We start from the raw sequence: 15,096 nt of genomic DNA, 5'->3' as shown, positions 1-15,096 counted from the left end.
TACAGTGATCACTGGACCCAGGGGTGTCTGTCATGGTCTCTGGGGTCTGTGAGATCCTTGCTGCGGTCAGATGGGGATTAGAATGGCTCCCTCTATTGGCAGAATGGCCACCCTGCAGCGCTGCAGTAGTGCTGTGGCCGGGAATACTATAACAATAGACCTACAGTGATCACTGGACCCAGGGGTGTCTGTCATGGTCTCTGGGGTCTGTGAGATCCTTGCTGCGGTCAGATGGGGATTAGAATGGCTCCCTCTATTGGCAGCACCCTGCAGCGCTGCAGTAGTGCTGTGGCCGGGAATACTATAACAATAGACCTACAGTGATCACTGGACCCAGGGGTGTCTGTCATGGTCTCTGGGGTCTGTGAGATCCTTGCTGCGGTCAGATGGGGATTAGAATGGCTCCCTCTATTGGCAGAATGGCCACCCTGCAGCGCTGCAGTAGTGCTGTGGCCGGGAATACTATAACAATAGACCTGCAGTGATCACTGGACCCAGGGGTGTCTGTCATAGTCTCTGGGGTCTGTGAAGGAGGTGCAATAGTTAAATCGTTCCCTGCAGCCGCTCTCTCTCTCTCGCTGTGTGGCCTGACGTTTACCCAGCTGCAGAGCGTTCCTCTGTTTTCCTTCCTCTGCTGAAGCCGTCATGTATTTGGAAGCTGGCAGATTATCTGGTGCTCGGAGGTGCCAGGGTTTCTGAAGTGTACGCTGCAAAGTCAAATAAACAATCCCTAGTAATACTGGCACGCTCAGCCACGCGGAACGTCCAGACTGGCGGTGCCAGGTAACCACACACCAGATCCTCTGGCAAAAAGTATAGTGTCATTCTACCTGGCTGCAGCATGCAGGTCCTAACTCCCCCCCTCCCCCCCGGTGTGAGCGCGTGGTACACGTGGACTCCTCAATGTATAATAGTGATCATTCTAGCACGCTGCATCTTTCAAAACCCACCCTGTTCCTCTTCTTGCCTGGGGTGTCGCTGTCTGCGGTAGTGCTTCTAGCACAGTGTGGTCTGTATCTCTGTTCAGCGATACAGACCATACTGTGCTAGAAGTACCACAGCAGGCAGCGACAACCCAGGCAAGAAGAGGAACTGGGCGGGTTTTCCTAGTATATTCTTAGATATTTGAAAACATACAGACTCCACACAGAGCTGTGGCTGTAAATGAAGCTCCTGATCCCAGTGCTGGTATAGGTACAGGCCCTGACATAATGCTTAGAACAGAGCTAAAACCCCTCTTTCTATCCGTCTGTTGGGGGGGACTACAAATTCCAGCATGCCTGGCATTGCCGATCCTAGCATGGCCTGCTGAGATTTGAGGGTCCACGGCCGCCTGCAGTCACTCCCAAACGTGGAATGTGCTACACGCCTGGATGCTGCCCCGGGGGCTGAGTGTGCGGAGGGGGCTCACTGCTAGAACCAGGCCCTGATATTCCTGGAGCTTGTGTCAAGTTGCACATGACAGCACGGGCGGATAGCACGGGAACGCCTGGAGGACCATAAGGAGCAGCACTCCTCGCAGATCTCACGTCCGTGGTCAGGGGGGATCTGACCACAGCTGCACCTGGTCACCGGCCAGGATTCTTCCATGTGTCACAGGTTAAAGGGTCACACTGAACTGCGGGAGGAAGCCGAGTAACACACTGTACAGAGCAGGGCCCCTGAGAGCCGTCCACAGCCGCCCTTCCCTGTAATGCTCTGACGTTCTCTGCACCTCACATGCTGGGAGTTGCAGTTCCACAGCAGTTACAGGACGACCGCTGGCCCGATGTATCAAGCTTCAGAAAGTGATAAAGTGGAGAGTGGTAAACACCCAGCCAATCCGCTCAGAACTCATGTTTCACACATGGAGCAGATGTACTAAGCCTGGAAAAAGAGATCAAGTGGAAGGAGATGAACTGTTTGAAAATGGCAGTTGGGAGCTGATTGGTGCTTTCTCCTTTAACTTTATCTCCACTTTATCTCTTCTCCAGGCTCCATACATCTGCCCCATAATCTGTAACATGACAGTTAGGGGCTGACTGGCTGGCTATCACTCTCCACTTTATCACTACTGAAGCTTGATACATGTGGCCCTCAGTGTGTATTTTGGAACTGCCCCCTTCCCACACGGTTCCCTCAGAAATTGTTTACCCTTCATGCCTGGAAAGTTCTCCCAGTGGGCACGACCGACGCCACAGCGGACTGCGCACCCTGCATTGGATGGCCTTATTCTGAGTCCCCGCTGATCAGTCGGTACTGCAGCTCTGCCCACACCGTGCACATGAGCAGCAGCAAAGTCTCCCCAAGTCACGTGACCACCGACATTGCCTCCAGCTCGGTTCCTCATGGTGGTTGGCCGCGCACATCACTGTACACCGCAGTAGCCCCCTCAATGTTAGCTGAATGGCTTGGGTACCATATAACTGCTCCTCAATACAGTTGTATAGCTAAAGAATATACCCAGAACGTCTGGTATGTACCCGGTGGAAGCAGTCTTCATCTGGCAGCGGCCTGTCTCGTGTATCGGGCCCTGTGGGTTGCATGGGGCCATCTCTAATGTGACCTACAGTAGTAACTAGACGTTGTCTGTGAGCCTCCCGGATACCATTTACTTCAGATACCAAACAAAATATTTCTCCTCCTACAGTTAAAACCTATTATAAAAAAATAATTGTTCCTACGAACAGGAAGTTCAATGAGCGTGGACAAATTCTTCCCCCATGATTTCAGTCTTATCTAAAGTCCGTGTTTAGTGTTTCAGGCCACTTTGTACACATTTGGGACTGTTGCGCTCCATCTGCTGAGCGCGCGGTGGAGGAAGCCGCAGAGCACTCGCCGCTGGGGGCCGGATATGTACTGATGAGAGAGATTGATGGATGAGTGGATTGATGTGGTGTAACACTCGTGGCAAGGGTTAGACGTTAAGATCTGGAAATGAGGAGGCCTGCTCTTTCCTCACCGCGCGTTCCATCGGCCAAGGTGTAATTCCACCCCCATCCCATCGCGCCGTTATCTGGGGGGGTTGGCATGTGGCTGGTTAATGCTGAGCAGTAAATGAGCCAGCTCTGGGCTGTTTTTCCTATTGCGCGTTTGAAGCGGTCACAGAGAAGGTGTAAATGCCCCTCTCCCCTGCTCCCCGCGGCTCTGCTCTCTCCTGTTAGGCCTCTCTGTTCCTTTTTATTAGAAGATAAGCCTTTCATGTTTTATTGTTATGAGTTTAAGGCTGTCCTGGAGGTGCCGCTGCTTAGTGGAAACATCTGCGGCGGGATCAGGTGCCAGCAGGCACCAGGTTTCGGCTGCTGTTTAACCCCTTGGCCGCCGTAGGCGCCCCTTGTTCTGGCTAAACCACTCGTGCTTAATGACGTGGCCTCTTTATGGTCCACTAACCACAGTGAGGTCGCCCACAAGCCGCCTCTACGTTATTAAGGTCTTTTCTGTGTTCCCTGCATGCGGAATTAACACTTTTCCTAATGTTGGTACTTCCGCCCCCTGCCTTCACTACGCACCAGGTAAAAGTTGCTTTGTTAGCAATGTTGTACATTAGATATCGCATGTGTATCCCTATGCATTTCATGGACACTAAAGGTCTAAGATGAGGGTCCAAGTATTGTTTTATTACTGTGCACTTCCTGCCTGTAAGCTATAAGGGGCGTTGGGCGAAACGCGTTGGTGCGTGAGTGGTGTGATATGTTTTGGAAGAAGTCTGTGACTCCTACATTGATTCTGAGTTGGTCATATATTGAACCTGGGACACCACTAACCTTCTGTAATGTTCATTGTAGCACCTGCGCCTGTCGCATCCCATGCACTTCCTCTTTCCTGCCTGTGGTGTCGCTCTTTGCTCTGGTGCTTTAGCACACTCTAGTCTGTATCTCCGCACTGGGATACAGACCAGAGTGTGCTGGAGGCACCACAGCAGAGCGCGACACCACAGGCAGCTGATGTAACATCTATGAGCGACATGGGTTTCCGCTTACACCGCATTAACCCTGCGGAATCTCGCAGTAAAACGGGCTCCCGCGGCTGGTTCCCGTAATAATCAGCCGCATGAAAGAGGTCGACATGGTTTAGATCATGGGTCTTCAACCTGTGGCCCTCCAGATGTTGTGAAACTACATGTTCCAACATGCATTGCCACATTTTTTCCTATGAGAGCATGCCAAAATTGTCAGGGCATGCTGGGACATGTAGTTCTACAACATCTGGAGGGCCACAGGTTGAAGACATGTGGTTTAGATTGACTGTGACAAAATGTCGACACAGGAATGGGTCGCCATTAATTTTTACATTATTTGGGTCTGTGCAAATCTGCCAACATGACCACCGTATAAGTGTACCCCGCTACGGGCATACTATTATAATATAATGCTATGCCCACTTGGTTTGTGGAGTAAGAACAATTTGGCTTAAACGAATAAACAGGAAAAACCCACGTCAACCTTTTCCTGTGTCGACAAATAGTGATCTGTTGACCATTCCACCGGATCTGGGCTCCTCCGTGTAATTTATGTAAGTACAGGGACTCTGTGCGAGAGATTCTACCCACTTGGCATGTAGTTCCTGGCATGACGGGTGATCTGTGGCATAAGACATTCACCCTGCAGCAGGTATAGCACTGGTTTATGCCCATTGAGGTACTGGTGGGCACGTTCTCAGACAACCCTTGGGTGTACACACTGTAGTTGCTTGGGCATGGAGGGGAGGGAGGGGGGTGCCAGTGACCCCCAGCATATGGGGGCAGCATGCCCGTATCCCCGTCCTGTTCAGCAGCGTTGGATCAGCTGCGTACTGGGATCTCAGGATTAGGGGAGGGCACAGGTCAGGCAATTTGTCCACTCCATGAATTCTCTCAGATAGTAATTATCGCTAATGGCATAAACGCTCGGCAAGGCCGCAGCCAGCTGTGCTATTGTAATGGCACCAGAGAGACGAGGACGGATTAAAGCCGCACTTGGCAGCGGATACGAGAGGCTTGTACGTGGGGAGTGGGAGGGGGGGGGGGGGCAGCGGCGATGCCTGTACAGGAATTATTAGCTATTTCCATCGGGTTTTTTTTGTTTTTCATTATTTCGCTTGATCCAACCGGTTTTGGAGGATGAGACTTTGGGAAAGTTTTATTATTATTTTAATTTGGTTCCAGAACTCTGATGTGTCTCCATCTGGCAGGCGAAGGAGGTCTCTCTGACTATCCTTAAAAAAATAAACAGGAACATACATGAGCGGGTGAAGCGCTGCGGTCTCATAGATGACATGCAGCGGCGCAATTCTCGCACTGCGCGTTTCCGCTGGTAACTTATCCTATCCGTGCTGTAGACGTGTCCTCGCTGATGTTTATCTGGCTGTTAGGGGCTACACACAGAATTGGTGCACATGGATGGGTGAAGGGGGGTGTATTAGTGTCCGTTATGCTGCGTTAATGGGAAGAAGATGTTCCTCTCCGGCGACTCCAGATCCCGGCACATTATGTAACCCATTATATTGTGAGGCTATTTCTGTCCGCGTGACTAATGCTGTTTCCCCGAACAGCCTGCAGCCTTTGGTGAGAGAACCCGAGTATCTCTCCTCACTGAGTTATCCTGCCCGTGCCTCCGTTATCTAGTCACTAATGTGTGGCTCATGCCTCAGCGAGGCACCGGACGAATTAGGCGGTATACAGAGTGCCCCCACAACCGCTGCATCTACTGTGTAATGCCCGTCTTTACAAATGGACAGCGGCTGCCGGAACGGGAACCCTATGATCGTGTAACGTTAAATTAAATCATTGAAAGCCAATAATTGGTTAAAAACCTCAGCAATGCAAATATGGGACATCGTCTCCCATAATAATACTCTAATGACATAGATAAAGGCCTGGAAGTGATATCAGAATAATCGGATGACATCACTATACAGCAGTGATGACATCAGAGCTCGCAATTATAAATGAGTACTATGTAGTTATATTCCTACTGTGGTAATAGGCCTCCTCAGCGAACACTGATATACGTATATGACCGTATGGAATGAATTGTTCCTGTATATAACTGCGTGTCGGCTGTCACTGTAATAGTTTCTGTTTTTCGTTCCACAGGTGCCGGCCTTGGTTTGGGGATTATATTTTCAGTTGTCTTCTTTAAAAGTAAGTATTACCATTTCGTCAGACTTCTCCATAACTACTGATAATGCAGCTTGTTTTCAGCGTGTCCCTCAGCCATGTATATATAGGATCAGATGGCTGTGTGTTTCCGGTTTACATCCCCATTGATATGATGATTTTTGTGTCTGGACACCGCTAAATGCAATGCGAGAAGCAGAGCTAGGTTACGCTGTCTCTAAGGGCAACAGAAATAAACACACACAGACACACACACACAGACACACACACACAGACACACACACCTGAAGAGCAGGAGAAAATAAAACAAAAAAGTAAAAGATGCAGGAGGGCGCATTAAACAATTGGAGTTTTGTGAAGGCTGTATGATGGGGCACTCATAGTACTCCTGCCAGGGGGGATCCGTACCCCAGAACGGCCTCTGACAACTGCAAATAATGTCATACAGGAACTGCTTTCCTGCTTATTACTGGCTTCTGACGTGTACCCTGAAGGGGACTGACCATCAAACCTGAGCCCACATTATGCCAGTCCCCCCCTGCCAGACCCCAGCCATATGAGCCCAAGCGTTGGGTATATTACATTTTGGGGGTACAGTAAATAGGCTACGCCCGTGTGTAAATTGTCTGCTCCCTAAATACTAATTCAGGGATATATTAAAATGGAATAAACGTTGGCGATGGGAATGTGCTTTATAGTCCTGTGTTTTCAGTGATATAAGTTTCCATTAAAATTCTCATTAAACTAAAGACAAAGAGATTTGTGTTCCCGGAGAGGGTTAATTGCCCACATGTGACCGACGTAACCTATAAACCTCTCTCGCACAGGAAAGACGTGGCCCATCGCCTTCTCCTCCGGGATTGGCTTAGGAATGGCCTATTCAAACTGCCAGAAGGACTTCCAGTCTCCGTACCTTCTCCACGGCAAGTTCGTCAAAGTAAGTGCGGGCCGTCGTGTGGTGGCATGGTTATCGCCGGCTGGGTAATATACGGGCAGCCCAGGAACGGTGTGATAAGGGCAGATGACTTGGTTCCCCCCCCGGCACTAACAGAACCTCCTTTATACACTTGGTGTGTGCGTGGGACAGAACACAGTATTTGTACAAGCCTCCGATCGCAGTCACTAAAACACCAAAGACTGTCGGTTTCCCGTCCACCCCCCCATTGCTGCTAAATATACCCTACGTGGGCCGGGGACTGATGTCTTCTGCATTTCTATCTGCACATTGCAGCAATAATAAGCAGGACCTACATCAGAACGCACAGGGCCCTGGAACAGTTAAATCCCTAATTGCCTCCAAATGTGTTGTGGCGGTTAATCGCTCAACGACTGCTAACTACCTAATTATTTAATGGCTGCTGGGGAACAGTGTGGAAACTATTAGAGAGCTATTGGAGCGGTTATTCAGAGCAGGGGAGCCTGGGAAACTGGGCGGGGCCTCCCGGCTGCTTAAAGGTGCCTTCCCCACACTAAGCGTCATGTCCCGGGCTGTGTTCTCTAGGCAGATGCTTAAAGGGGAACCAAGCGTTCCTCCTGGAAATACACCAGAACATTTACTGCAAACCGGCTTCTGCCACTGACAGTAATGTACTCCGAGCCTGTCTACAGCTAGCCAATGACAGTGTGGGTCAATAGGTCGGCACCATATGGTCAACACATGACCAATACCAGGGATAGGGAAGCTTTGGCCCTCCAGTTGTTGTTGTTGTTGAACTTGATGTCCCAGAATGCCCTGCTACAGTTTTGCTTTTTGGCCATGTTAAAACTGTTGCAGGGCATGCTGGGATGTGTAGTCCAACAACAGCTGCAGGGCCACAGGTTCCCCCATCCCTGCTTAATACCATAACCCTGCAGGAGTGAGCATTACTGGTTGCTATAGGCAACGTTCTCCGCTCTGCAACCACTGGGCTTCTACAGCCAATGACATTTTGTGTCACGTTATCCTCCGGTGTTTGCGCTGCGTGTGTGACGTGATTACATGTACATGTGACGTGATGACTTTGTTGTGATGTGATTACATGTGACGTGATTACATGTACATGTGACGTGATTACTTTGTTGTGCCATGATGACATGTGACGTGATTACTTTGTTGTGCCGTGATTTACATGTGACGTGATTACTTTGTTGTGCCATGATGACATGTGACGTGATTACTTTGTTGTGCCGTGATTACATGTGACGTGATTACTTTGTTGTGCCATGATTACATGTGACGTGATTACTTTGTTGTGCCATGATTACATGTGACGTGATTACTTTGTTGTGCCATGATGACATGTGACGTGATTACTTTGTTGTGCCGTGATTTACATGTGACGTGATTACTTTGTTGTGCCATGATTACATGTGACGTGATTACTTTGTTGTGCCATGATTACATGTGACGTGATTACTTTGTTGTGCCATGATGACATGTGACGTGATTACTTTGTTGTGCCGTGATTTACATGTGACGTGATTACTTTGTTGTGCCATGATTACATGTGACGTGATTACTTTGTTGTGCCATGATTACATGTGACGTGATTACTTTGTTGTGCCATGATTACATGTGACGTGATTACTTTGTTGTGCCATGATTACATGTGACGTGATTACTTTGTTGTGCCATGATTACATGTGACGTGATTACTTTGTTGTGCCATGATTACATGTGACGTGATTACATGTGACGTGATTACTTTGTTGTGCCATGATGACATGTGACGTGATTACTTTGTTGTGGTGTGATTACATGTGACGTGATTACTTTGTTGTGCCATGATTACATGTGACGTGATTACATGTACATGTGACGTGATTACTTTGTTGTGCCATGATTACATGTGACGTGATTACATGTACATGTGACGTGATTACTTTGTTGTGCCATGATGACATGTGACGTGATTACTTTGTTGTGCCGTGATTTACATGTGACGTGATTACTTTGTTGTGCCATGATGACATGTGACGTGATTACTTTGTTGTGCCATGATTACATGTGACGTGATTACTTTGTTGTGCCATGATTACATGTGACGTGATTACTTTGTTGTGCCATGATTACATGTGACGTGATTACATGTGACGTGATTACTTTGTTGTGCCATGATGACATGTGACGTGATTACTTTGTTGTGGTGTGATTACATGTGACGTGATTACTTTGTTGTGCCATGATTACATGTGACGTGATTACATGTACATGTGACGTGATTACTTTGTTGTGCCATGATTACATGTGACGTGATTACATGTACATGTGACGTGATTACTTTGTTGTGCCATGATTACATGTGACGTGATTACTTTGTTGTGCCATGATTACATGTGACGTGATTACTTTGTTGTGCCATGATTACATGTGACGTGATTACTTTGTTGTGCCATGATTACATGTGACGTGATTACTTTGTTGTGGTGTGATTACATGTGACGTGATTACATGTACATGTGACGTGATTACTTTGTTGTGCCATGATGACATGTGACGTGATTACTTTGTTGTGGTGTGATTACATGTGACGTGATTACATGTACATGTGACGTGATTACTTTGTTGTGCCATGATGACATGTGACGTGATTACTTTGTTGTGCCATGATGACATGTGACGTGATTACTTTGTTGTGGTGTGATTACATGTGACGTGATTACATGTACATGTGACGTGATTACTTTGTTGTGCCATGATTACATGTGACGTGATTACTTTGTTGTGCCATGATTACATGTGACGTGATTACTTTGTTGTGGTCTTGTTGCAGGAACAATGAGTCTGTGTGATCCTGGATCCAGGAGAACTGGCGCAGTACTTACCATCCACAGCCGTGACCGATACCCGCGGACCCCTCGTCCGGTCCTGACAACTTCTTTCTTTTATACTGTTTGTCACAACAATTAGGATAATAAAGGAAACAAGCAGAGAATATGTCTGGCAGCCGGGTCGGAGTCCTTTATACTTATTACTCCATGACTGGGAATTGGGAGAAGCCGGGGAGCAGATTTCTTGGCACGGGATACGGGCATTAGGTCTACAGCAACTAGGACGACAGGCAACAAGGTCCAAATGGGTCTAGGTCGACACAAGCATTTCGTCGCCATGGGTCAAGGTCAGCATGGGTGTAGGTCGACACAAGCATTTGGTCGACATGGTCAAGGTAGACAGTCAAAATGTAAACATTTTTTTTTGAGCCGACATGTGCCGACAGGCGGTATTTCATGCCCTACCATCCACTAGGGTGTGGTGGGAGAATAAAATAGTGTGCCGACCGCAGCTATGTCGACTGTTAACATTCAGGTCAAAAGACAGTGAAAAACCCCATGTCGACCTAATGCTTGTGTTGACCTTGACCCAGGTCAACCTAGTAGTGTCGACGCAATGCTTGTGGACCTAGTTGTTGTAGACCTAACAACCCACGCCCCTTGGCATGGGGTGGGAGACGCAGGAGGAGGGTGATATTATTAGAAGGGTCAGAGAGTGATTATATGATGTAATGGGCGATATTCAGGCATTTTCTGAGCGAATCTGAACAAATCACTCAGAGAATGCCTAAAAACGCATGTAAATCGCTGTGTGTATATAGCCGCCATTGCCCCGCCCCATAGAGCTTGCTATATTAGCCAGCTCGAGACAGGGTAGGGGCAGTCAGTCCGACGGCAGAGGAGAAGAGCTCCTGAAGTCCTGGGAGGCGCGGCCAATGAAAAAGAGCTTAAAAGGCTGACGCCCCCAGGTGACAAACACAGATGAAGAAGCTGAAGCCCTGGGCGGCGCGGCCAATGCAAAAGAGCTTAGGGAGAAGGCACCGCAGAAGCCCTGGGGGGGGGCTGAGCTTCCCTGGGTGAAGAAAGAAGAAACCAGTTTAATAAAATATTTTAAAACCAGGTGTTTGTGTTTTATTTTAATATTTCCTTTACAGGGGGGGCTATAGGTACCAGCAGGCCTTTAATGGCCCCGCATGCTGGTACCTGTGGTTCTCCCAAGTACCAGCATGTGGGGCAGGCTTGCTGGGACCTGTAGTCCCACTGTAAAGGACAATTTTACTGTTGAAACAAGCAATCAACCCTGCACCCACCACCCAGGGGTGCAGGGGATAGCCCCGGGCTTCAGCCCTGGCCTGGGGTGCCCTCGAGAGGGGGGACCGCTTTATTTGGGTGGGGGACCCCGCACCATTTTTTTTTTTTTTTTATAAATATATTTTTCTATGCCACTAGCCACCAATGTTTATGTGGCTGGGGGAGGGGGGACACACTATGACACCAATGTTTATTTATTAAGGAAATTATTTTTTTTTATTTATAAAGGAAATTAATGTCTATACCATATGACATTATGGTACTTATGTATTATCTGGGCTCCCATGTTAAATGCACCCCATTTTTTCATACCCCTACTATCCAACTACGCATGGAGTTGATTTTATATAGTGTGGCAAGCGGACGCGGTCTCTAGTGACCTGCAGAACATCACTCTGTCCCATCTACCCCCTGACAGGTACATAGTGATATATCCTGCAGACTATTACATTACTAGCCTCTCTAGTGATCTGCAGAACATCGCTATGTCCCATCTACCCCCTGACAGGTACATAGTGATATATCCTGCAGACTATTACATTACTGACCTCACTAGTGATCTGCAGAACATCGCTCAGTCCCATCTACCCCCTGACAGGTACATAGTGATATATCCTACAGATTATTACATTACTGACCTCTCTAATCTGCAGAACATTGCTCTGTCCCATCTACCCCCTGACCGGTACATAGTGATATATCCTGCAGACTATTACATTACTGACCTCCCTAGTGACCTGCAGAACATCGCTCTATCCCATCTACCCCTGTCAGGTACATAGTGATATATCCTGCAGATTATTACATTACTGACCTCCCTAGTGACCTGCAGAACATCGCTCTGTCCCATCTACCCCTGACAGGTACATAGTGATATATCCTGCAGATTATTACATTACTGACTAGTGATCTGCAGAACATCGCTCTGTCCCATCTACCCCCTGACAGGTACATAGTGATATATCCTGCAGATTATTACATTACTGACCTTTCTAGTGATCAGCAGAACATCGCTCTGTCCCATCTACCCCCTGACAGGTACATAGTGATATATCCTGCAGACTATTACATTACTGACCTCTCTAGTGACCTGCAGAATATCGCTCTGTCCCATCTACCCCTGGCAGGTACATAGTGATATATACTGCAGACTATTACATTACTGACCTCTCTAGTGACCTGCAGACCATCGCTCTGTCCCATCTACCCCCTGACAGGTACATAGTGACATATCCTGCAGACTATTACATTACTGACCTCTCTAGCGATCTGCAGAACATCGCTCTGTCCCATCTACCCCTGACAGGTACATAGTGATATATCCTGCAGACTATTACATTACAAGCCTCTTTAATGATCTGCAGACTATTACATTACTAGCCTCTAATGATCTGCAGACTATTACATTACTAGCCTCTCTAATGATCTGCAGACTATTACATTACTAGCCTCTAATGATCTGCAGACTATTACATTACTAGCCTCTCTAATGATCTGCAGACTATTACATTACTAGCCTCTAATGATCTGCAGACTATTACATTACTAGCCTCTCTAATGATCTGCAGACTATTACATTACTAGCCTCTCTAATGATCTGCAGAACATCTACTTAGAGAGATTATATATCGTAATATCAAATTTGCCAAAAAAAATCTCATGTCAACATTTCCATGTGTCGGCCGCTTCCATGTTGGCCTTTTTCTTGTGTTGACCTTTCCCCATGTCAACTGTTTGGGGTCCACCTAGACACTTGACCTTTTGATCCACACCCGCCAATAAGTATAACGTGCTTCTCTGGTGGCGCCACCTACTGGTGTGAACAGTATAGTGCACCTGGCTGACCAGTGGTGCGGGACACGGTCACTAGGTCTACAAGCATGACAGTCGACATGGGTATGGTCTACAGTCCAAAGGTCGACATGGTTTTTTTTGCGTTTTTATTTTAACCGACACGTGCCGACGGGCAGTATTATATGCACTACCATCCACTAGGGCGTGGTGGGAGAATAAAATAGGGGGTTATTCTGATTCACTCGGAAAGGAGCTACGTTTTAGTGTCCATGTCGACGGTGTCGACATTCCCCCCCCAAAAAATGAAACCCCCCTATGTCGACCTAATGACCCTGTCGACCTAACCCATGTCGACCTAGTGATTGTCGACCTAGTTGCTGTCTATCCAATGATCCATACCCAGTAGTGCACCCCCCATAGGTGCACAGTATCCCCGGCACAGTACCGGGGCGGGGATACTGATAGATGCTGCTCAGTCACGTGACAGACCGGTTGATACATTGTTGTGGCAATGTAACAGAAGCCAATACTGTGGTGGTACTGTGCATGGGAAGTGGTACAGTGCGGGTAATGTGGTGGTACTGTGCATGGGAAGTGGTACTGTGGCGGTAATGTGGTGGTACTGTGCACAGGAAGTGGTACAGTGCAGGTAATGTGGTGTACTGTGCATGGGAAGTGGTACGGTGCAAGTAATGTGGTGGTACTGTGCATGGGAAGTGGTACGGTGCAGGTAATGTGGTGGTACTGTGCATGGGAAGTGGTACGGTGCATGGGAAGTGGTACGGTGCAGGTAATGTGGTGGTACTGTGCATGGGAAGTGGTATGGTGGGGTAATGTGGTGGCACTGTGCACAGGAAGTGGTACAGTGCGGGTAATGTGGTGGTACTGTGCATGGGAAGTGGTACGGTGCATGGAAGTGGTACGGTGCAGGTAATGTGGTGGTACTGTGCATGGGAAGTGGTATGGTGGGGTAATGTGGTGGCACTGTGCACAGGAAGTGGTACAGTGCGGGTAATGTGGTGGTACTGTGCATGGGAAGTGGTACGGTGCATGGAAAGTGGTACTGTGAATGGGAAGTGTTACTGTGGCGGTAATGTGGTGGTACTGTGCACAGGAAGTGGTACAGTGCGGGTAATGTGGTGGTACTGTGCATGGGAAGTGGTACGGTGCAAGTAATGTGGTGGTACTGTGCATGGGAAGTGCTACGGTGCAGGTAATGTGGTGGTACTGTGCATGGGAAGTGCTATGGTGCAGGTAATGTGGTGGTACTGTGCATGGGAAGTGGTACTGTGCATAGGAAGTGGTACTGTGCATGGGAAGTGGTATGGTGCAGGTAATGTACATGAGACGTGGTACTGTGCATGGTAAGTGGTACAGTGCGGCTAATGTGGTGGTACTGTGCATGGGAAGTGGTATGGTGCAGGTAATGTACATGAGACATGGTACTGTGCATGGGAAGTGGTACAGTGCGAGTAATGTGGTGGTAATGTGCATGAGAAGTGGTACTGAGAATGGGAAGTGTTACTGTGGCGGAAATGTGGTGGTACTGTGCACGGGAAGTGGTACAGTACGGGTAATGTGGTGGTACTGTGCATGGGAAGTGGTATGGTGGGGTAATGTGGTACTGTGCATGGGAAGCGGTACAGTGCCGGTAACGTGGTGATACAGAGTATGGGAAGTGGTACTGTGCAGTTATGTGGTGGTACTGTTCGTGGGAATGGTACTGTGCAGGTAATGTGGTATTGTGCGGGTAAAGGGGTACTGAGCTTGGGAATTGGTACTGTGCGGGTAATGCGGTGGTACTGAGCATGGGAAGTGCTACTATGCGGGTGATGTGGTACTGAGCATGGGAAGTGCTACTGTGCGGGTAATGTGGTACTGATCATGGGAAGTGCTACTGTGTGGGTAATGTGGTACTGAGCATGGGAAGTGCTACTGTGTGGGTAATGTGGTACTGAGCATGGGAAGTGCTACTGTGCGGGTGATGTGGTAGTACTGTGCAGATGATGTGGTACTAATCATGGGAAGTGCTACTGTGCGGGTAATGTGGTACTGAGCATGGGAAGTGCTACTGTGCGGGTGATGTGGTATTGTGCATGGGAAGTGCTACTGTGTGGGTAATGTGGTACTGAGCATGGGAAGTGCTACTGTGCGGGTGATGTGGT

General features: G+C 48.2%; 1 protein-coding gene across 1 annotated transcript in view; it reads left to right on the top strand.

Annotated features, from left to right (window-relative positions):
* The window catches only part of MICOS10 (mitochondrial contact site and cristae organizing system subunit 10), a 40,589-nt gene extending 30,597 nt beyond the window's left edge, over positions 1–9,992 (top strand). The window contains exons 2-4 of the mRNA XM_083161930.1: positions 6,053–6,100; positions 6,904–7,013; positions 9,829–9,992. Coding sequence (XP_083018056.1) covers positions 6,053–6,100; positions 6,904–7,013; positions 9,829–9,837 — 167 coding nt within the window. The 3' untranslated portion in view covers positions 9,838–9,992. The remainder of the gene's footprint in view (positions 1–6,052; positions 6,101–6,903; positions 7,014–9,828) is intronic.
* Positions 9,993–15,096: the final 5,104 nt, after the last annotated feature.

Source organism: Crinia signifera, chromosome 19 (assembly GCF_055691185.1).
Source record: "Crinia signifera chromosome 19, ASM5569118v1, whole genome shotgun sequence".
Taxonomy (NCBI): Eukaryota; Metazoa; Chordata; class Amphibia; order Anura; family Myobatrachidae; genus Crinia; species Crinia signifera.
The sequence above is the reverse complement of the archived record's forward strand: the minus strand, read 5'-3'. Positions and strand labels throughout refer to the sequence as shown.